The sequence below is a fragment of the Peromyscus californicus genome, unplaced genomic scaffold (genome assembly GCF_007827085.1).
Source record: "Peromyscus californicus insignis strain IS unplaced genomic scaffold, ASM782708v3 Scaffold_2__1_contigs__length_46816999, whole genome shotgun sequence".
Taxonomy (NCBI): domain Eukaryota; kingdom Metazoa; phylum Chordata; class Mammalia; order Rodentia; family Cricetidae; genus Peromyscus; species Peromyscus californicus.
In genome coordinates this window covers 11718073-11741157 of record NW_026294540.1, presented here as the reverse complement: position 1 = coordinate 11741157, position 23085 = coordinate 11718073, and the positions used below count along the sequence as shown (strand labels likewise).

Here is a 23085-nt window from a genome sequence, read left to right as displayed (position 1 = left end):
CACTTGCCATGAAAGAAACTGTTTTCAACAGTTGATACACACCACCCTTTTCACTTACCTGCAGCTGTCTCTCCATGGCATTGAGTTTTTTAAAGGTCTCTCCCATAATTTTACACAATAAATCATATTCCTCAGCATGTTCTTCCTGATACTGGAAATTGATCAGGGACTGCAGTGCATCAACCAAGTTCAAGTGTTTAATAACGCAGGACACCACCATTTCCTCCATGACATCGGGCTGAATCACTTCTCTGTCGTGACAATGGGAACCAGTCAGATATATGGTACACTTAATTTAGCAGCACCATAAGCAACAGGCTAGAAATCATAGGCTTTGACTCAAACACTGGTCACCACAGTCCTTGTGTTACACAAGAGGAAGAGATGGTTGCCCAGCAGACGCTGTGTGCTAGCAATCAGCTTAGTGTAGTAGCTGATAAAACCGACACTGGCTGATGAAGCTGAAAATCAAAATTAAAGGTATCTCCCTTAGTAAGACTTGTATATTTTGAGCTAGAGTCATAGTACAGCTGGAATAGGTCTAAAGCTCTTGACCAGACATTCTGGAAGCTGAGGAGCTGGTCACTGGATTAGATACATGAGTGCCAGTTCTTGGCAGACCCATAAAAGTCAGATGAGAGCTGGGCAGTGATGATACACGCTTTTAATTTCAGCACTTGGGAGGCAGAGGCAGGCGGATCTCTGAGTTCAAGGCCAGCCTGGTCTACAGAGTGAGTTCCAGGACAGCCAGGGCTACACAGAGAAACCCTGTCTCAAAAAGAAAGAAAAAACAAAACCCAAAGCCAGGCGAGGCAGCACACGGCTGCAGTCTCAGTGCTGGGTGGAGAGACAGGCAGGTCCTGATGCGCTGCCAGCAATGCCAACCGCTGAGCTTCCTTCCGTAAGAGCATGCGGCTGGGAGTCATAGAGCAGGGTGTGTCCCTTCTCTGGCCTCTGTGTACTCAACCATGGTGCATGCACTCCCACATACACAAAAAATAGAGCCATGGCACGATTCCTCTTCTGATATGACTTCATATAGTACCGAGGCTATGGTGTACAGTGCATGTGTATACCAGGTTGTACAGAATACTGTTTATGGATGATCTGAGAGGGCTCAGTGGGAAAGGGACTTGTTGCCACATCTAAGAACCTGAGTTTGGTCCCCAGGACATGCACGGTGGAAGGAGAGAAGCAGCTCCTGCAAGCTGTCCTCTGACCTCCACCCATGTGCCATCGTGTGCTCGTGAAGATGACTTCAGCACAAGCACGTCTGTGACTCTCAGACTTGGAGTCTGTCTCTTTGCTGGGAAGCACAAGGAAAGTGTTCCCAGATTGCACGGAAATCAAAAGTAGAGGCTGAGGTCAGGTGGAAGGTCAAACTGTCAGAGGAAAAGCTAGAGCTCGCCAAGTTTTACAGGCATTGGAATTCCATGGGAAACTCGTTAAGACCCAGCTAAGAGCCCCACTATTAGGACCCTCAGTTTCAACACGTGGGAAGAGGGGCTGCATGCCAACATTGCCAGGGCTGCTTGGCTGTGGCTGGAGGGCCACACGAGAACTGCCATGGCTCAATGCTACCTGGTTGGCTCACTAAATATTCTGCTCATGTCCACTGACTAAACATAGGTTTTTGTACAATTGAACTAATTTTTTATGGTGCTGGGGCTCAAACCCAGAGGTTATACACGATAGGAAAGCACTCTTTCACTGCGTAAACTTAAAAGTTCAAGGGTCACTAGCTAGACATGAAATGAAACATGGCCTCCCCACTGTCTGAACATACTTTATACTTGGTCTAAACTGAGGTCGTGCACGCCCAGAAATTTCCCTGAGCTTTATCATGATCCCTGGAGGCAGTCTGATCCGAGGCAGGTCAAAGTAGTTCCCAACAGGAGGTACCAGGACGTCCGAGGGGTAGGTAAATTCTCTGTCTTCTTCTATGGTCAGAGGCAGTGGAGAGGGACTTGGAGTGAGCGCAGGGGAGATGACACCGTTGGCCTCCACCTGCCATTGGCACCTGGGGAGAGAGGAACGAGCTCTTCACTGCTCTTCTAAGGTCACTGGAAAGCTAGCTGAGTGGCTGCAGCTACGTCAGACACAAGACAGCTAGCTCACATGATGTGTGCAGTGTGGACTCAGCAAACCTTCTCCAAAGGCTAACCCGAGCACTCTGTGGAAGTGCTCTTGTTTTCTTGGGAATCAACATCCCTTCTAACACGTCCTTAGGAAACCCTGGGGCCCCACAGTAAAAGCTGAAAGCATCACATGGTTACACCCCCACCGTGTCTGATTTGCTCATCACACATCTACCCTCCCTTTGGGGCATCCTTCAACGGTACAGTGTTTGAACTGGAGAAAACTTATGCAGTTCCAAGGAAAATTAGAGTAAGGCTGAGAAGCGGGAGGTATCATTTTCGTCCCATTCCTCAAATACTAAGACACCATGCAGCTTCCCACATGAAGTCTATTTCTGTTTGTGGGCAAAAGTCTCTCCAAGTCATGCAGACTTTGTTACCTTTGTAAAAGTTTGGACCGCAATAGCTCCTGACAGGCTTCCTCTTCTTTGGTAATCTCTGGTCCGTTGTACAGGATTCTTAACATGGAACAAGCTAACACAGACAGACCTAAGGCCAGGTCTACCAGGAAGGGCAAGCCTCCCGAGACATCCTCCGAGGACTCCTACAATGCAGACGGGGCAAAGCACACACACAGGTCAGTGGGCACTGGCAGAGCACTGCAAGCTGCACTGCACCACACTGCACCACACTGGACCATCCCCACTGGGTTTCACAGAGCAGCACCAGGTGCAGTACCCAACACCAGGAACAAGGGTGGTGCTGGTGTGACCACTGAATGAGGTCTCAGCATGGTTTTGGGAAGTGAACAGCTAGTCGGACTTCTCATTAGAAACACCACAAACCACGCGCAGGAAGCTAGGCTGCTTGCTCTCGGTTACGCCTCCATAGTGCAGACTGTTATTCTTTCAGTGAGTGCACTGAAGTTACAGGGAAATCCTGCCTGCCTCCTGGGTAGCAGCCCTTCTGCTTGATAAACAGAGGACAGAAAGCCCTGCCTCACAGGGGGCACATGCTAGCTGGCAGCTCCTCGGCCTGAGAGGCTCTGTGCTGGGTCAAGCTCTAGTAACCTCCAAGTCTATAGTCTAACCTGAGGGGAAGTCCCACTCCTAACCCAGAATCCAAATGCTTATGTCAACTGAGTGTTCCAGCTGCCTTTGCCCTGCGGGAACATGCTAGAGCCAGGTCACCTCTCCAGGCTTCCAAGAGTCCTAGCCACGGGTTTCTGTGCTGCTGAACTGACTTTAGGTCCAGCTCCTTTCATTCCATTCCACTCACTCTTGCTAGGTTTCCATTTGTTAGTGAAGAGACAGATGAAAGGGTGCCTCATATTCTGCCGTTTCCAGGGCAAATATGATCTATGTCACCAAGGCACACAGGACAGAGTTAGGGTCAGTACCTGAGCGCGAACTGTGCAAGCAAAGCCCCACATGGCTTTGTCAGGAGTGTTGTGCTCACGGCCACTTCTCATCTCAAAGGAGAAGGTGACTGTATCGCCTTCAACCTTAAGATTTAAGGGGGAAAATTAACTTTAAGAAAGACAAACAATTTCCAAGAGAGCAATGTATTTCAGAGATTGACTTTCTTTTTTCTTTTTGAGATAAGGTCTCACTTTGAATTCATGATCCTCCTGTCTCAGTTTCTAGAGACCTGGATCACAGGAGTTTACCACCAAATCTCTGGCTTAGAGATTTACTTTATTTATTTATTTATTTTTAAATTTTGAGATAGGGTCTCTCTATGCAGCCCTGGCTATCCTGGAACTCACTATGTAAACCAGGCTGGCCTCGAACTCACAGAGATCTGCCTGTGCTCTGTTCTCTCTCCTTGTCTCTTTCCAGCCTCGCTTGTGTCAATGAGGAGGGCAAAGAGCAGCAGATCAAGATTTAGCTCACCCAGACATCCGGGCGGATTGCACTAATTAAAGTGTGCAACAGGTTAACTGTGTGTGCAACATACAAGCTCAGGAAATATGCTAAGTATATTTGGGGTTAGTGGGCTTCTGATCCCTGTTTGTGCTCTGGGCACACAGTAGTGAGTAGCTCAAAGGCCCAGATTATAAAGCATGACCCTAGTCATATCAGTTTGAGAACTGATTGTTCTTTTTCTTCAAAGGCCAAATTCATTTGAAAACATTAACTCAAAACTTTTAAATAGCCACATCCTACTGTCCACACCCAGAGCAGGACTCTGGGAGGACTGGCATCCCAGACCCCAAGGGAAGAACTAGCTATGACAACTGCTGGCCACAAAGAACCCTGTGGATGGATTCAAGCTCTAGCATGGACAAGGGTCTGATGTCCTACAGGCAAAAGGAGGGTAATTCTGAATACAAGTGGGAAGGTAGTAGGCCTAGCAATCTGGACCCACCCTAACTAACTAGAGTCCTCACGGCAAATGCTCTCTGGGGTTACAGTTAGTCCTTGGCCCATGAAGAACCTATGGTCACCTTTCTTTTCTAGAAAGAGGTTGTGACTTGATACCATACCTTCACCAAGTCCTTCGGCCAACCAGTTCCTAAGACACTACGGCTGCCATATCCCAGAGTGTTGCCTCCATACTCAGCAACCTTCCTACTGTTTGTGTTAGGCCCCGCGTATATCACCAACTTCAAAACAGAAAATAGACTGTTAGACTGTAAAAGAAAAACAAAAACAACATCTACAAATAAAGAGGCTGCAAAAATATTTGTAAAAAAACACATTTATAACCAGACACTGGTATCATTATAATATAACTAATAGATCCTCATATTTAAGGTCTAACTGATACAAGTTTGGAGGCAATCAGCTGTTGGTATTTACAAGACAGCCAAAGAAAAATAATGACTAAAATTGCCAGGCATATTTCTTATATTTTCAAATCTCTATTATCACTGAGACATGAAGGCTTCAATAGTTACACTTGGCTATTGTGCATGTGCATTTCTCAAATAGCTATTTTCATCATAGTTATCTGAACTCATCAACAAAAGGTGCAGTCTGGCCCCTTAATTCCTCCCCACAATTAACAAAGTGAGCTAATATAGTCAGGTTCTAATACCTAATACAAAATAAAAGCACCAAAAAAAAAAATCAATAAATAAATAACTATTAAAAAATGCAACAAAGTGAAAACAAGCCACACATTCTTAGAATGCTGCTTAATGGCATAAAAAGAAATGACACAATTATGGGCCAGGAAGGTGGCTGCTGCTTGTAGAGACAATTTTCATTTGTTAATACTATTTTCCTATTGCCCATTTATATCCAATTGGCTGATGCTTTTTATTATTAAAGTGTGTCCGCATGATATGTGTGCATGCGGCATGTGTGCCACAGCTCACATGGGAAGGTCAGAGGACAACTCCGTGAAATTAGTGCCCTGCTCCCACCAGTGCGTGGGTTTGGGGGTCTATGCAAAGTCATTAGGCTTCTGCTGCACCAGCCTCATCTACTGAGCCCTCTGGCCCTCACTGATTGCTTTTCTAACATAAAAGGAAGAGAGAGACAGCTCACTTGGCATTCAAGTACATCCAGAGGAAACAGAGCTCTGGCTTCCATAAGTACCAAGCCTGAGGGCTACAGTCCACTCTACCATAGCTGGCAGCTCAGCTCGGCTGTGAAAGCTGTGTCTTTAACCTGGTTGTTGGTCAGCTAGTGAGCTCATACTCTTTAGACCTCCTGCTGACAGCAGCCAGGGACCATGAGAAGAGTAAATACGTTTGTCTACGCAGTAGACTTCCTTATGAACGTAGTTCTATGTATAGGGTAGGCACTAGTCAGTACACACTAGAAGATGCAATCGATCATTTGTAAAGGAGAAACGAATGATACCAACGAATGTGGTAACTTCTGTTTGCGCATGAGCACTGCAGACACAACACCTGAACGGAGGAGACAGGCGAGCTAGAGTCAGGCTCCACAGAGCATCTTAGCTGCAGGCAGAGGTGAGTTTTGAGGACACATTTTCAACTCCTCCATACATCTGGGACTCTTGACTCTCCTAACATCTAACTAGGAGGAGGGTTTCACATCTCTTGGTCATGTGTCTCACCATCTCAAGGCAGATGTGGCTAAGTTCTTTCTTTACCTTTACCCTAAAAGTCTCCCAAGATGGAATAAGACCATTTGCCCTTCCTCTGTTCACAAAGGGCAGAGGTGACAAGTAGCTGACCAGTGATATGAAGACAGAATGTGCAGTCTACTCTGTGTGTTCCTTCATTAGCCTTTCCTCACGAGTTCAACAGCAACAGAAGAAAATCCTGCCTTTTCAAAATGGCCATTAAGCCACCAGCTCCTCAAAATCTGCAGGTGCCTGAGTTAATGACAAAGAAGAAAACACAAGCCAGACTCAGGCGCATCTGAACTTCTAAAAGCCACCTTCTTCCAGAGGACACGTGAGAAGCACTGGGCATTGAGACCTTTTCAGATGAACAGCCATCACACATTTACATGACTCTCAAGAGGGAAGGCGGAGGCGGCAGAGTCACAGGAAGTCCTCTGTCCAAGCTCATGGGCACGTACAGAGACAGTGTCTACATGCCCTAATAGTCCTGCTCTCAGACACAGAGCTGTGGCTCTTCAACTCCCTCAGTTACTACCCTCCAAAGCACTATCTGAGGGGAGTCTCCTGCAAGGGACCTACAGGCAGAAATCAGTCAAGAACGGCAGCCAGCACAAAGGAAAAGAAGAAGCAGCTAAGTTGAGGCAGCAGAGACAACCCATTCCTGCTTACTTTGTCATAGTCGTATTGCGACGAGCATCTGCTATCAAATCGTAGATACAGGCAGCGAGCTCCTGGGATATGAACAGTCTCTTTAAACTTATAGTTGTCTCTGACAGGGTGTACTGTTTCCACGGTCTTCCCAGCAGCCCACGGGGCAGGGATCTTTAAGCCAGTGAGAAAGCCTGGCTCTTCCTTTTCTTCTAGCATTCTAAAACCCAAGAAAGAGAAAGTGGTGCAGCTTAACACGGAGAACAAAATGAAAACAAAAACAGGCATGACCTGCAGACCACAGCTGAAGAAACGGTTCGAGGTTCCCACAGCACACAGTATGCCAGCACCCTACCACGTAAGTACTGAGTAGCAATGGAAAGTATTGAAAATGCTCTATGCTCAAGTATTTTGTCTTCTGACGAAGGCACTCCATTACTTCTCACACAAGCTTAGAGCACTGCGCATGCATTCACACTCGAATTTCAAGGAGACCTTCACAACTCTCCTTAGAAGTTCCTGGGGGTGGGTTGAAGATGGGCACTTTTCCCAACCCCACAGCCTCAGTGCCTGTGAAACTGCAGCAACTCCACAAGTCTCCAGCCTTGTGGAGCAGGAAGCACCTTCCCTTGCTTCAGTCAGCTTCGCTGCAGAGCTGTGCTGACAGCAGCCACTCAGCGCTCAGTAAAAAGTCAGGCCCAGCACCGAGGAGGCACATACTGCAGGGTCAGGCGTTCAAGGACAGCCTGAACTACACAGGGAATTTTTAGGCAGCCTGGGACACAGGAGAATGTCTCAAAAGACAGAGGGGGTTGGGAGGGAGAGAAGGAAGGAAAATAGCCAACCACACAGGGAAGTTTCTCCCATAAAAGGCTGGGATGGGAGGATCACTTGAACCCTTGCCCCCTTAAAAACAAGCTGGGTGTGGCGACACACACCTTCAAATCTAGCGCTCAGGAGGCAGAGGAAGGCAGACATCTGTGAGTTTGAAACCAATCTTGTCTGCACAGTGAGAGTCAGGCCATCTAAGACTATATAGTAAGACCCTGTCTAAAAACAAAACAATAACAAAAACTAACACACACACACACACACACACACACACACACACACACACACACACACACACACACACACGAAATAATAATAGTAATAATAATAAATCTACCAAATTCAATGTTTCTTGTATGTCTACTACTATGAGAGTTTTGAATCAATTCTGAATGTTCCTCTTCTCTTATAGGGAATGCAGTTTCATTTGTCTCTGTAAATTTAAAGCATCTATAGCTGCCTGTGAAACTCTGGCCCTGAAGTATCTTATTTCCCAATTAGCTAATCCTAGCTAAAAGGGACTGTTGTAAACGGAGTACAGGCTTTCACCAGAAGAAAGAAAGGGAGACTCGGGCATATGTTACCTCTCATCAGGGAATAGCCTGCACTTCGGGTCTGAGGCGCCACACGGGGAACAGCCCACCTCGGCAAAAACCGGACACTGGGTTTTAAGCAGCAAGGCTGTCTGAAACACAAAACCATTTGAGTGTCTTAACTGGGGTGGCTTCCAACATGGACTTAGAAGTCACACTTGCAGCCTTACAGTCCTGGCTGTCCTCTTTCTCTCGGACACGCCCACTAGTGAGGCCCCCCCTCCCTCCCACACACACACAGAGTGCTTTACTCCAGCTGGCGAGGGGACTCAGGACACTAGATGTGAAGCAGGCTGTCCAATGCTGCATATTAGCACTTTTACAGTAGGTCAGCAATCAACACTTGCTGGGCCCCAGCCACTCATTATGTCACACAAACATATAAAATCTGTCCCCTAGCATGCGTGGTTGTTGTTGAGGACTTGGAAGTTTTCTAGGTTAGCATGCCCTCTGTGGCAAAGGGAGCTGTGCAGAAATTATGTCAGGGGTGAGGCCCACCTGGCTGGTATAGAGCACCAGTTGCACCAGCTGAGGCATCAGGGCGTCGGCCATGGTCAAGGTCTGCAGATTGGGGTGCATCAGGGAGGTCAGCAACACTGGGAGAAGGTGACCAAGCATAGTGGCCTTGGTCACTTGTTCCAAGCCTTTTAACCTACAAGTTCAGGAAAGCACACAGCCTAAGCAAGTTCATGCCTGGAGAAGAGCAACCATCACACCCCATGCCCAAGAATTCCCTCAAACACATCTCTTTAAACCAGTCAATTCCATTAAACTTCCCAAACGCCCATCTCTGAGGGAGAAGGGAAGAAGAATGCTTTTCAGCCCAGGTCATACATCTCTGGGCCCTCATAGCACTTCATAAACAGGTCCTGAAATGCTGTGACTTCTGTAAGTACTCAGGGACCTTCCAGGCCTCTGGCCTCCGGTCTGCTGGCTCTGTACTGTGCCGAGACTCTGAAAGGAGGGATGAAGGGCTACAAAGTGGATTTGCCAGCTGCCAGTCCAAGACCTCCACTCCTGGAATAGCAACTGAGGCTCATGTGCAGTTCAGAAGCAGGCAGATTTGTTTTAATAACTTTAATGCTGGCAAAATACACCTAAAATACAATTTATTATCCTAACCATTTTGAAGCATACATTTCAGGGTTAGAATAATGTACAAACATTATCACTGTCAATCTCTGTAACTCTATTTATCCCACAAATAAATAAAAAAAAATCTTAAAAAAAAAAAAAAAGAGAAAGAAAAGAAAAGGAAGCCAGGCCAGCTGGAGGATAATGGCAGTGTCAGAGGCAGCCAGGCTGTGCAACAGAACCTGCTAATACTAGCTCACAGGGCAAGCACAGGCTCAGGCTCACCTAAAAGCATGTTAAAGAGTATGACTACCCTTGCCACTACAGCATCATTTCAGCCCTTCTCACAAGCACGCTTGTGCACGAGCTGGTCCTTTCTGAAAGTCCCATCTGATAAGCTGCAGCTGCCAATGCCCACGCTCACCTTTGCTCTCGGTCAGCTATGTCACTGTTTATGAGGGCAGTGGTGACCTGCTGCAGCATCTCCAGTACTTCATCACATCCAGTCAGGATCTGGGTGGCAAGAGCCAAAATACTGGCCTTTAACTCCTAGGCAAAAGAGACCATAAGGTTAGTTGCCAGCCTAGTGACGAACAATGCACGCTCACAATGACAACATGACACGATGTGATTATTTAACAACACATTTCCAGATGAAATGACGTGGCCAGAAGAAGCCCAATGCAGTGAGCTCCTCTTGGGTGGCAGGTAGGAATTTGGCTTGGGAGGCCAGAGTCTGGAGTGCAGCTAGAAATATGCAGTATTTCACAGGGATGGCACTGTGTGTCTAGCAGCAAGGCCTAGCTCCCGTCCCATCCAGCACAAGAGCGCTCCTGGAGGCCCAGACACTGTCCGGGTGGAGGACTGCCTTGGGTGGTATGAGCACAGCTAAAGAGAAAACACAACATTAAAAAGCACATGTACAGGCAGTGAGTAAAATGCGACAAACCAGAGCATGCTGAAACAGGACAAGTGGCCTTGTCCTAATGTCTAAGCCCAGCACACTTAAAATGCAGCAAGTTGAAAAGCCCAGTTAAAGCAGCAGCAGCTATGGGCTACTGAACATGACAGAACAGGACAGACTGTCTGGGAATGCAAACTGTTAGGAAACACAAGGCAATGGTACAGAACAGTTCAGTTCACAGCTATTTTCTGACAAAAATACCAGTGAACTAACTCTCTACATGGTATCTGCGTCTTGTTTCTACTTGGAGATGCTATACCACATAGCCCATCCTGCCCTTGCCAAGAGTCTTTCTACGTCTCTATAGTGTTTAATTAAGAATCTATAAAATTCTTAATACTTTCCAGTAGAAAGTATCCTGGCCCTTCTTGGGTTTGTTGTACAGAATTAAGGCATCATTAAAAGACAGGAATTCCTAGCTGGAACTGTGATATGAGAGCGCATCACTGACCACACACCACACGACAGCACAGTATGGGGACCACAGCCCTGTCAACAACACTGCCGTCATCGCACAGGGAAACGGCATCACCACTGTACTAATAAGGAAACAGAGACCAGGCAAGTTAAATAAACAAGACTGGCAATTAAAACAACTCAAGCATGCCTGTCTGTCTACAACCTGGTCATGGAATAAGATTGATTCATTAACACCAGCTAGCAGATGCCTGAATTCCAAGGCTCAGGTACATAAAGGAGGGAGAACGGAGGGCACACCATCATTCTATGGCTTCCTTAGTGAAATTTTCAGGGTGGTCAAGTCATAGAGTTCATACCACTTTCTCTGATGACTTTTCACTGTATTTTGTGTGATACAGGGTCTTGTGTAACCCAGACTAGCTCTGAACTCGTTGCGTACCAGATGGTGAACTCTAGCTCCACTGCTCCTGCTTCCACCTCTGGAGTACTGGGATTACAGGCATCTATGACCACACCAGGCTTTGGATATTTTAATTAAAAAAATTTTGTTTTTTGTTTTGTTTTCAATAAGGGTCTTACCATGTAGTCCTGGTGGGTCTGGAACTCACTATGTAGACCAAGCTGGCCTCAAACTCAAAGAATTACAACAACCAATGCTATAAAAACATCTGTGCAGTGCCATATTGTCATAAGCAAACAAAAGAATGCGTTTACACAGATGCTCGTTTAGAAATAGTAACAAAATGAAATGAACTATATGGTTAGAAATTATTCAAAGATCAAAACTTATCTTAAGTTGTTTAAATAAAAGGACTCTAAAGGCATACAAACATTGGAAGTGGTTAGAATGCAATCCTCTCAAGTTGACCTTAAAGTGCAGTGAGATCATTGTGGGTGCCAAACGGTACCATTCTCACCAAACAGAAAGGAGCAAAGGCACGAAGAGACCACCAGGAGCACATGATAACACATTATGAGAGTGTCACAAACATGGTGTGTGAGCACTGGCAATGACAAAGACCTATGACATGAGTGGCCTCAACCCTCTGACCACAGAATATGAACAACGCCGTCAACTCTGACGTCATATACACAGAAATTCAGCAACTGTGGAGGAAGCGTCGTTGAAATAGAGCTTGTGTTTACCTGTACCTTCAATGTCTCTCCCTGCAAGGAGCTGTCACTGTCATCATTCTCATCAGGCTTAATCAAAATAGTGTTACTGAGAAGGTGATTCTGAACTGCCATCAGATAGCGCAGGCAGGAAGATGCAGCCTTTAACACAAATAAGGACATTAAGTGACCTCCCTGCAGCTGAAAGGGCTCGTGTACCCTCACGTTTTTATAAGATCTCCACAAGAGAAACAAAAAGAGGAAGCACAGAGATGAGAGCACACACTTTTCTCAAAGGAGCTGTGGGCACGTGGCTTTCGGTGCAGGTGCTGACACTAGCCTTCTTGCCTTCCACCATGTAGCCCTCACTGGCCACTCTGAAGACTGGCTCAACTCTCACCCCTTAACACTCTCCCCTGCCTCTCACTCACATCTCTACAGCAGACTCCACCCAAACCCTTCAGGACTTATCGGTTCCTAGCAGCCTCTAAAACACACTGAGTTAGGAAACAGGCTAAATTAAGAGAGGAAACTCTCCTACATAAAACAAAACTCCAAATGCAGCCAGCCATAAGGCGTCTCAGGGAAGAGTGCCTCTGTCTGTCTTATTTCCCCTTCTTAGGAAAGTGCTCCAAGTGGACTTGCCCGTGAGCACATTTCCAGGGTAAGCTCAGTCACCCACAGACTCTCCTAAGAGGAGACAACACTGCCTCAGTAAAGGCCTCACTTACAGGCACAGTTGAAAGGAGCTTCTGGAAATCATCCTTGGAAACGGTTTGGCACTTGGTGATTAGGATACAGGATTCTCGCACAACAATCTTCAGGATGTAGTGTAAGAGTTCGTCATTGAGTCTTTAAAACAAGGGAACATAAAGAGTATACTTGCTAAGGGACAATGGAGATATTAACTCACTACTGCCATCAAGTCATTAAACCAATGGGACACACCACAAAGCAAACTGATTTCCACAAAATGGTGCCCTACTTTCTAATTCAAGTATTTTAGAAGGAACTATAACAGAAAAACAAAGGTATAACCTCCTAGCTCCAACATGCAGCTTCTTTCACAGAGGGCAAGCATAGGGTTCCCCTCACTCATCACTTCTGCTAAGGACTTTCCCAAGCCTGAAACACTTCCCTGAAAAGGCAGACCATACTGAAGTGTGCTATTGCAACTCTTAGGACAACTGCGTAATTTATTATCTTACAGTGGGCCCACAATTTAGGATCAATTTAGCTACAACAGGGAGGTTAATGATCAAACACATTTAAATGTAAATCATCACTTATAAAAAAAGGCTAGCAGTGACCAACATAGTGGATGTGTTGTGGTCTGAATGAAAATGCCGACCCCCCCACCCCACAAGGCTATGACATTTGAACAAATGGTCCTGAGCTGGTGCTCTTCGGAGAGGTCTTAGGGGGTGCAGCCTTGCTAGAGGAAGTGTGTAACTGGGAGCAGGCTTCGGGAATTTAAAGCCTTGTGCCACTTCTAATTCACACTCTCTGCTTCCTGCTTCTGCCACGATACCAGCTGCTTGCAGCCATGCCTACTCATCATGATGCACCCTTATCCTTCTTCTAAAATCGCAAAACCCAAATAAAGCCTTTCTTCCATAAGTTGCCCACAGGTGTGGTAGTTAATCACAGCAACAGAGAAGTAGCAGGTGTCACCTGTAGTGATCATCCTCGTCACTGCCAAATCGGTTGTTCTGAAGCTGCTCAGCTAGGTTGGTTAGGATCACATCTCGCAGCTGGGAGAGTCCGCTGTTCCTCTCTCCTGATACAGGACAAAACTCCATGAATGACCCTGGTAACAACACTTAGAAAACCCATCTACGTTGGGCTGTGGTTTCAGTATCTGGGAGGATGGGGCAGGAGGACTGCTCAAGTTTAAGAAGGTTGGGACAATATCTTCACAAACTGGATCTCCCACCCAAAGAAAACTGATGTTATTTTGAAAAAAAGGTTCCAAAGAAGTAGACTGAGGACAACACTGAGCACAGCGTTTAGACTCAAGCAAACAGTAGCAAAACAGCATCACAACCAGGGCACGGCTAGAGGCAGGACATCCAATTAAGTGTGATCTGTCTTCCTGGTAGATTATAAAGAGTGGTTTTGCTACTTCCTTAGGTGAATGCTGCTTTTAAATGCTGAGTGTCTTTATCATGTCATCTGCTGCTGCTGCTGCTGTTTAGTCTAAATTAAAACATACAATCAAATGTATGAAAAACAAACAAACAAAAACCCTGGGTTAGAAATCATCAAGAGAAGTCGGGCGGTTGGTGGTGCATGCCTTTAATCCCAGCACTCGGGAGGCAGAGGCAGGTGGATCTCTGAGTTCAAAGCCAGCCTGGTCTACAGAGCAAGTTCCAGGACAGCCAGGGCTTAAAAAAACAAATGAGAGAGAGAGAGAGAGAGAGAGAGAGAGAGAGGAGGAGGAGGAGGAGGAGGAGGAGGAGGAGGAGGAGGAGGAGGAGGAGGAGGAGGAGGAGGAGAGAAGAAGAAGAAGAAGAAGAAGAAGAAGAAGAAGAAGAAGAAGAAGAAGAAGAAGAAGAAGAAGAAGAAGAAATTGGTTTTGTTTTTGATTCTCATTTGTTTGAGACAGGGTCTCCCATATCTCAGGACGGCCCTGAACTCTCTATAAGGCTGAGGATGACACTGAATTCCTCACCATCCTGCTTCTACCGCCCACATGCTGGAATTGCAGGTGTACCACCATGCTAGAATAGGAAGTCATTTATTTTTAGATGTGTCAAACATCTAGAGTCAGGACAAAGGAAGAGGTATAAAGCTTGATCCTTGAATTGTGGCTTCTGCTTTCAACCTGCAGTGCTAGTGTCTGTGCAAACACATCGTGTTGTCTGTCTTGGGTACTAGGAGGAAACCAGGGACTCTTGCATGGTAAGCCAACATTCCACCCATGAATGTGTTTTGCCTAGATACATGTGTACTGTGTACAAGCCTGGTGCTGGCACAGGTTAGAATTGGGCATCAGATCTCCTGGAGCTGGAGTGGTTGATGTCTGTGTGCCACCATGTAGGTGATGGTCCAGGTCCTCTGAAGAAACAAGCCAGTGCTCTTAACCACTGACCCATCTCTCCAGCCCCAAATACACATTTTCTCAAGTATGCTGACTAATAGGAAGAAAACGAGAACCCACTGTATCAGTGCCCAGCTGTTTCCTTGGGAACAACAAGAAAGATTAGCATATTCCAGCTATTCAGGAGGCTGAAGGAGGAGAACTGAAAGTTCAAGGCCATCCTTGGAAAATTAGTGATATACACTTTCTTTTTTTTTGGTTTTTCGAGACAGGGTTTCTCTGTGTAGCTTTGTGCCTGTCCTGGAACTAACTTCGTAGCCCAGGCTGGCCTTGAACTCACAGAGATCCACCTGGCTCTGCCTCCCGAGTGCTGGGATTAAAGGCATGCGCCACCACCGCCCGGCCACTTTCTTTTTTAAAGATTTATTTATGTATTATGTGTACTGTTCTACCTGCACATATACCCGCAGGCCATAAGAGGGCACCAGATCTCATTATAGATGGTTGTGAGCCACCATGTGGATTCTGGGAATTGAACTCAGGACCTCTGGGAGAGCAGCCCAGTGACACTCTCTCTTAAAAAGTAAAAAGAGAGGAACAGGAGAAAGATATGGGTCAGTGGTTCCCAGCACCTACATGGCATCTCAACACCATCTGTTACTGGAGTTTCAGGGCATCTGACATGTGCTGGCATTCCATGGGACTGTAGGTATATAGTGTCCAAACATGCATGCAGATAAACAATCAAAATACAGAATATAAATAAATAAATAATTTTTCCCAAGTGAAAACGCGGCTTTGGGATATAACCAATGGTAGAATGCATGCTTAACAAATTCAAAGCCCTAGGTTCAGTTGTTAGTAACATACACAGACAGACAGATACACATACACACACACGGTTGTTCAAAGATAATTCCAGGATAATTCTCACCTTCTGTTAAGACCAGCTTAAGTAAGTTATTGATTTCAGTTTCACCTGGGTATAAGATATTTAAGCCAGAGCTGAAATGACAGGAAAGTCAAAAAGTTTTTTAAAACATTTCATAAAATACAAACTCTAACTATTTACATTTTTGTTAGAGATGTCAGTCTGGCCAGATATGTGACAAAGAGAATTCCTGATCTCTCTTTTTTTTTTTTTTTTTTTTTTTGGTTTTTCGAGACAGGGTTTCTCTGTGTAGCTTTGCGCCTTTCCTGGAACTCACTTGGTAGTCCAGGCTGGCCTCGAACTCACAGAGATCCGCCTGGCTCTGCCTCCCAAGTGCTGGGACTAAAGGCGTGCGCCACCATCAACACCACCCGGCTCTGATCTCTTTTTGAGAAGGGTGGAAGATCAGGGTGAAAAATGGCATCAGAGGGTTTTGTTGGGTTGTTGGGTTGGGGTGTTTTTGGCTTTTCCTTTCTGTTGAGCTGCGGCACACAGTCAAGTGTGCAGCAGGCTCAGCACACAGCCTGAGTGGAACCTACGCCTCAAGTATTTGAAGCCTCACAGAGACAGGACAGTGTCTACCCCTCCCCCAGGAGTTTCTGCCTGGAACCACATTTGATCTGTTGAGGAAGCAACTCAACACATTAACATAGTGAAAAGAAACAGAACAAAACAAACCTGCCCTCTATGCTCACTCCTGCCAGAAGACCCTTATAGACCAACCAACCAAGTCTCCAACGGCCTCTAAACTACATTTGATCATGTTACAACTCTACTTCTATGAAAGTTACTTGAAATAAAATAAACTAACATATTAAAAAAAATATTGAGGCCATCTGAGGTACAGAATGAATTTGAGGCCAGCCTGGTCTATCCAGCGAGTTCCAGGCCGGCCAGGGCAACTTAGTGAGATCCTGTCTCAAAAACTAATGAAGTAATTCACAATAATTACTAGCTAGGCGTGAAGGCCCTTGCCTCTAACTCCAGAAATTGAGAGACTGAGATAGGAGAATCTAAAGTTCAAGGGCAGCCTGGGCTATATCAAAACCCCAGTCTCAAAAAGAGAAAAAAACAGAAGAAAAATGTCAAAAAATATATAAACAAAGCAACAAAACAAAATTCTCACCTGACTATGGCCTATCAATTCAGTAGTGAGAAGGCTGAGAAGATGGCCTGTTAGGTAAAGAGCTATCAAAGTATAAGGAACTGAATTCCATCTCAAGCACCCATGTAGAAAAGCTAGGCACAGGAGCACACACCTGATTCCAGTGCTCGGAGGCAGAGAGGAGGACTCCTGGGGCTTGCTGGCCAGCGAACCTAGCCAACTAGTAAGGTCCTGGTTCCATGAGAGGGACCCATTCTTTTCTTGACAGGGTTTCACTATGTAGTGCGGTTGGTTTGGAACTCACTATGTAGACCAAGCTGGCCTTGAACTCACAGAGATCCACCTGCCTCTGCCTCTAGAGGACTGGGATTAAAGGTATGTGTTGCTATGCCCAGCTCAACAAGATTTTCAAAAACTCATTACTACTATTATTATTTGTCTATACATATGTTCATGTGTGTGTGATGTGAAGGCAGGCATGTGCATGCCACAGTGTACATCTGGAGGTCAGAGGACAACCTTGAGGAGTTGGTTCTTTCCTTCTGTGGTGAGTTCTGGGGATTAGACTCAGGTCATCATTCATGGGTGGCAATGAGTCAAAATCTTCCACTAGGATTTTGAGCAGGTGGACGAGGACTAACACAACTAAGTCCTGCACTATATCAGCTTACCGCTCATGCCAACCTCATGAACCTACATGGTCGGTGTCCTTTTTAACTCCATCTCACATCTGAGGAAACAGAAGCATCAAACTATGGCCACAGTCAATGTGAGTGGCAGAGCAGACTGCCAGAGCATGCTCCAAAGCACCCTCCACACTCACACTTGAGAACACGCTAGTTACCTGCACTGTCCACTCACAGCCCTTACAAGAGTTTTGCTCTTTTCACAATGGAAATGGTCTTCAGTTGGTGAGGTCCAGATTCCTTCCTGGTAGGCTAAGCTATCTAGGCTACAGCCTGCACAGAGCGTTCTGGTGCATTGCTTACTTTGCAGGGAGCACTAATAAAACCCATTTGCTTTTTACCTGATGGCAAGACAGACCTCCTTCTGAATTTCAGGGCAGATCTGATCTTTTGGTGCCATCAACAACTGCCAAAGAAGCAATCCTGACCGCCGAATGATGTCTCGGTTCCTTTCAGTTTGTGGGCTGAAGAAAAATTTAAACACCACCTACAGAAACATAAGAGGCAGAGCTAAGTATGCTCATTCCATCCAGGATAAAATTAGCCCTCTAGAAGAAAGCACAGGGTAGCTGTCCTTGTGAAAAGATAACCAGGTGCATTTTCCACTCCATTCTCTTCCAGTGCACAATGGGATAGAGTAAATATCTTATACACATTCACAGCAATGAGACAGCCTTCATCCCACTAATCCAAGTGCAATGCACACGATGCTGACAACCCTGGTCACAGAACTACAAGGAGGCAAGATGCAAAACAGAGGTTGCTGAAAGTGTTTCTTCTGGGAGGAGTCTGTGTCATCTTGCTAAGCCCACACAGAATATGTACCTGAAAGACAACAAGGATGCAGCGTACGATACAGGTGTCTCCATTAACCATGGCCTTCTCCATGATGTCACAAATGCTGCTCAGATGGCGTGCCTCAATGGGGTGCTGTTTGCCCAGGACGCTAGTGATGGGAAGGTTGGGGTTTGTGGCCAGAAGATTGAGCTGGTGAATGCACATGGCGCCAACATGGTGCAGTAACTGGTTTATGACCTCATTTGTGCTGATTGCTTCTTCTGGAAGATGCAAAGGAAGCATGGTGAGGAAAGACATGACAGGTGTCCCAGAGGAGCAACTCTACAGTGTACACAAGCTATACACACACAAGGACAGACTCCTGGTGCCCATCGATACCACTGTTGCTCTAGCACCCTTCCTGCCACAGTATGGGATGTAACACAGGTAGCCACGCTTACTGAACTAGCTATGTATGCTTAGCAATGGGATAAAGTCTGACATGCACAGTTACAAATTTAAATTCTTTTAGTCCTATTTTATAGACCAGTGAACAAAGAGTGAGAGAGGTTAAGCTACCCTAAATCACACAACTGCGAAGTGATAGAGCTAGGGTTTGAATTCAGGCACCTCAGTCCATGCTGGCAACCATTCGAGAAGACTTAGAGTCATCTTCCATGGCTGCCCTGTGGAAGAAAGAAGTCCTGTCCACGAGTCCCCCCTCCCCCTTCCCACAGAACTCAGCATTTCTATCCCATTTGGATAGATGTTTATCAATTAAACCTGAGGATTAACAAGCATTTTCTTATATAATTACTTCACGGTTCATGGATGGTTTCAGGCATTCAAAGGATGGAGGAGGAGAATAGTCTACATAGGCAAAGTACAAGAAAGACAGCTTTGGGAGCTGGAGAGACAGCTCAGTGGTTAAAAGCAATGGTTGTTCTTCCAAAGGACATGGGTTTGAGTCTCAGCACCTACAAGGCAGCTTACAAGACCATAAAAGGATGCAAGCATGGGCAGTTATGAAGACAAGACTTCTGGAAACTCCGTGGTTAAAAAGAAACCCCATGCTTACCTGTTACCCCAAGGGTCCTACTAGATCCCACTATTCCTGCCTTGGGAGTCTTAAGTCTTAGCAGCAGGATTTGGGCAAAGACTGTTCATCTTTTGGATATAACTAAGCTATTGTCAGTATAAAACATTATAATAGCATAGGATTCCAGTCCAAGAACCAATAATCAATGTTGTGTTTTGGGTTTTGTTTTGAGGTAGGATCTTGGGCCCAGCTTGAACCAGAACTCACATTCTGTAGCCCAGGCTAGCATAGAATGAATAGCAGTCCTTCTACTGAGCCTCCTATGTGCTGGGATTACATGGGATCCTCCGCAGCACCAATAATCAAATTTTATATCTACATTTAGATTTTGGGAGGGACATAGGAGTTTTCCTTTTAAAAGTCTGCAAGTTCTTCAAAGCCTCCCCATTTATATGCTTTTTGATTTACATGCTTTCTCCTTCCCCATACCCAGCCTTTCCCGCCATGGACAACAGTGGGTTTTAGTTTGTAAGTTCCAAGAAGGAAGCTGAAAATACACTCTGTTGCTGGTCTACATTCCCACCTACTGCTGCCACTCTAGTCTGTCATATTTGGGAGCTGAGAGTGCTGCTCACCTTTGGGCTCGGTGATGATATGGCTGACCCCCAGTCTCTGGCACACGTAATGGAAGGCCTGGTTCCCAGGATTGCACCACTGATCGATGTAGTCATTTGAGCAGGTCCATAGCATGTTGTTCACAGTATCGTAACAGGCACCTGCAAAGAACACAGTTCATTCAGCTACTGTACCACCACACACCCGTACACATATTCCCCACAGAACTGCCAAAGAACAAAGAGTGAGCGAGAACTTCCGCCAGTGCTGACAGCCGTACCTCTACTCCCAATGAACTATGTGACAACACACTAAATTGGAACTGAACAAAAAGCTTAAATTTAATTTGCAATTTTGCTCAGCTCCTATGTCAGATGGAACACGTCACAAAATACGTGGTTCGCAGCAACTAGTTCATATGAACTACTTCCAAAAAGGATTCAGATGGCTTTCATGAAAAATCCAGGACACCAGGAACAGGTAACATCAATGGAAGATAAAAAGTTCTAGGGAGTCCCAAACTTCTATATGTGCTCCACAGTAGTCTGGACAAAGAGCAAGCACTACGTATGACATTGGGTCCATTTCCTAACGTGTGTTCTTCAGAGGAATAAACCTTTGTATGGCATGAAACTTTGAGAATGTAACAGGCATCGTCTTACAATGTAATGTGAGTGTCTTCAACGGCAGTTCATCTGAGAATCTTACATATGGCAGCTTCCACACTGAGTCCCTAAACTAAAGGATATTAACATTTCTCTCTTTTAAGGAAACTGAAATGCCACAGAAAATTGGCAAGATTTTCAAGAGCAATCACTCAAGCTGAATCTTCCAAGGAAACAGGTGTATTTGTGTCTTACCCAATCCTGGCACAAGAGCACCACGCCCCAGTGAGCTTCCAGCAGCATCTATGAGATCCGCACGACTTGTGAACTGACCGTCTGAAATGTTATACACCAAGCTGGAGGCCAGGACTGTGGAAACAGACATCTATTTAATGATCCTGAAGACTACTCTTCAAAGTTTCCATTTTAGGCTCCTAACCAGACTTCTTTTGAAAATTCTGTTTTGGTTGTTATCTGTTGGTTACTACAACTAAGAGAAAACAAACACAGAAGATCCCTGAAAGCAATGCTGACCAAATGTCTTCCTAAGCTTGATACTGAACTCTATTTCTGTTTGGGTTTTGTTTTGTTTTGTTTTTTGTTTTTTGTTTTGTTTGTTTGTTTTTCAAGACAGGGTTTCTCTGTGTAGCTTTGCGCCTTTCCTGGATCTTGCTCTGTAGACCAGGCTGACCTCGAGCTGGCCTCAAACTCACAGAGAGCCACCTGGCTCTGCCTCCCGAGTGCTGGGATTAAAGGCGTGCGCCACCACCACCCGGCTTGAACTCTATTTCTGAAAATGAATTTAAAACAGCACTGTTGATATGAAGGTGGTTTTCTACTTTAAAAGGTCAAAAAGAAACTGTAAAGAGGGCAGGAAGACTGGCATCACAGGACGGCAGCGTGTTAGGAAACGTCTCAGCTGGCCCTTGTGAGCATTGGTATGAGGTTGTTCTCCTTCCCAGTTCTCAATGTGACTCACAGACACTTGGACTTTTCCCTCCACACCGGAGAGTGGAACAGTGGAGAGGAGGGGCTTTGGGTATCTAGGTTTGAATTCGGCTCTACCACATCTGGATGGCATGGGAAAGTCCTTAGCCTCTCAGGTTCCTCACCTGTAAAGCCGAGATAGGTGCTGTGCTGGATAGCGTTACGTTAGCTTGACACACACTCTGTGGGTGCGGCCGTCCCTGGGTTGCTGGCCCTGGGTTCTATAACAAAGCGGCTGAGCAAGGCAGGAGGAGCAAGCCAGTGAACAGCATGTCTCCATGGCCTCTGCATCAGCTCCTGCCTCCAGGATCCTGCTCTGCTTAAGTTCCTGCCCTGACTTCCTTCAGTGATGGGCTAAGATGTGGAAATGTAAGCTAAATAAACCCTTTCCTCCCCAGATCGCTTTTGGTCATGGTGTTTCATCACAGCAACAGCCCTGACTAGGACAGGCACCTACCTCATAGCTGCCATGCAGCTGAAGTGAGTTTAAAATGTCAGGCATGTATATGTTAGTTGCTACTGCTGACATCACACCCACACCCACACCCACAGAATTTCACCATGATGTCCAGGCTAGCCTCAAACTCCTGATTTTCCTGCTTCAACTTCCCATGTGCTGGGATTAGAGGTGTGCAGCACCCTGCCTAGATTTACCTACTCAGCTTCTTTTTTGTTTTTTTTTTTTTGTTTATTTGTGGTGTTTTTTCCTTCAGAGTCTGGCCTTAAACTCACTATGTAGCCCATTCTCTTGATCCTCCCAAATAATAGAACAGTGGTTCTCAAGCTGTGGGTTGTGACCCCTCTGGGTTCTCATATCAGGTATATTGCATATCAAATATTTACCTTGTGATCCATAACAGTAGCAAAATTACAGTTATGAAATAGCAATGAAATAACTTTATGGTTGGGGTCACCACAGCATGAGGTACTGTATTGAAGGGTTGTAGTGTTAGAAGGTTGAGGACACTGTTCCAAGGTCTTATGGGTGTGCTCCACCATTCCTGGCCCCTTTCCTCCTTCTCCACACGGTCTCAGTACTGTAGCTCTTACATTCCTCTTCTTACTCCACCATCATTGTAGTGGGAACCACACTATTTCTAGACTAAACTACTGTCTATGTCTCCCCTGGCCCTGAGGAAGAACCCCAGGGCCTTGAACATACTAGATAAAAACTCTCCTGGCTATACTGCCCAGCCCTCCTTCTTTCATGTTTCCTACTGTTCCACCCCACAAAATGGTCTCACCCACCATCTTCTCGGTGTACTTCCTATCATAGAGCCCTTACTCTGCTTGTACACACAGATGAATAACACCCATTTCTCACACTGGGTGTGTGGTGATATTTGATTTGTGCACCCCAATAAAGCTTATCTGAAGATCAAAGGAAAAAGCCAGCCACTACTTTAACACAGAAGTCAGGCGATGGTAGCATACACCTTTAATCCTAGCATTCCCCGGGAGATAGAGATTCATCCGATCTCTGTGAGTTCAAGGCCACACTGGGAACAGAGCCAGGAGTGGTGGCACAC

At 45.8% G+C, this 23085-nt stretch overlaps 1 protein-coding gene across 7 annotated transcripts in view; it reads right to left on the bottom strand.

Annotated features, from left to right (window-relative positions):
- Nucleotides 1–23085, bottom strand: part of Hectd4 (HECT domain E3 ubiquitin protein ligase 4) — a 174062-nt gene that overhangs the window by 73728 nt on the left and 77249 nt on the right. For 3 of the 7 annotated variants that reach the window (XM_052755237.1, XM_052755239.1, XM_052755241.1), the window contains exons 10-26: nt 20825–20938; nt 19985–20125; nt 18359–18591; nt 17875–18020; nt 15746–15816; nt 13443–13548; nt 12500–12620; nt 11802–11930; nt 9696–9820; nt 8696–8849; nt 8189–8289; nt 6795–6993; nt 4567–4713; nt 3478–3582; nt 2519–2682; nt 1787–2020; nt 59–251 (exon numbers count right to left, since the gene is read on the bottom strand). In XM_052755237.1, coding sequence (XP_052611197.1) covers nt 59–251; nt 1787–2020; nt 2519–2682; nt 3478–3582; nt 4567–4713; nt 6795–6993; nt 8189–8289; nt 8696–8849; nt 9696–9820; nt 11802–11930; nt 12500–12620; nt 13443–13548; nt 15746–15816; nt 17875–18020; nt 18359–18591; nt 19985–20125; nt 20825–20938 — 2483 coding nt within the window. The remainder of the gene's footprint in view (nt 1–58; nt 252–1786; nt 2021–2518; nt 2683–3477; nt 3583–4566; nt 4714–6794; nt 6994–8188; nt 8290–8695; nt 8850–9695; nt 9821–11801; nt 11931–12499; nt 12621–13442; nt 13549–15745; nt 15817–17874; nt 18021–18358; nt 18592–19984; nt 20126–20824; nt 20939–23085) is intronic. The other 4 variants (XM_052755242.1, XM_052755243.1, XM_052755240.1 and 1 more) reach the window with 3 other exon arrangements.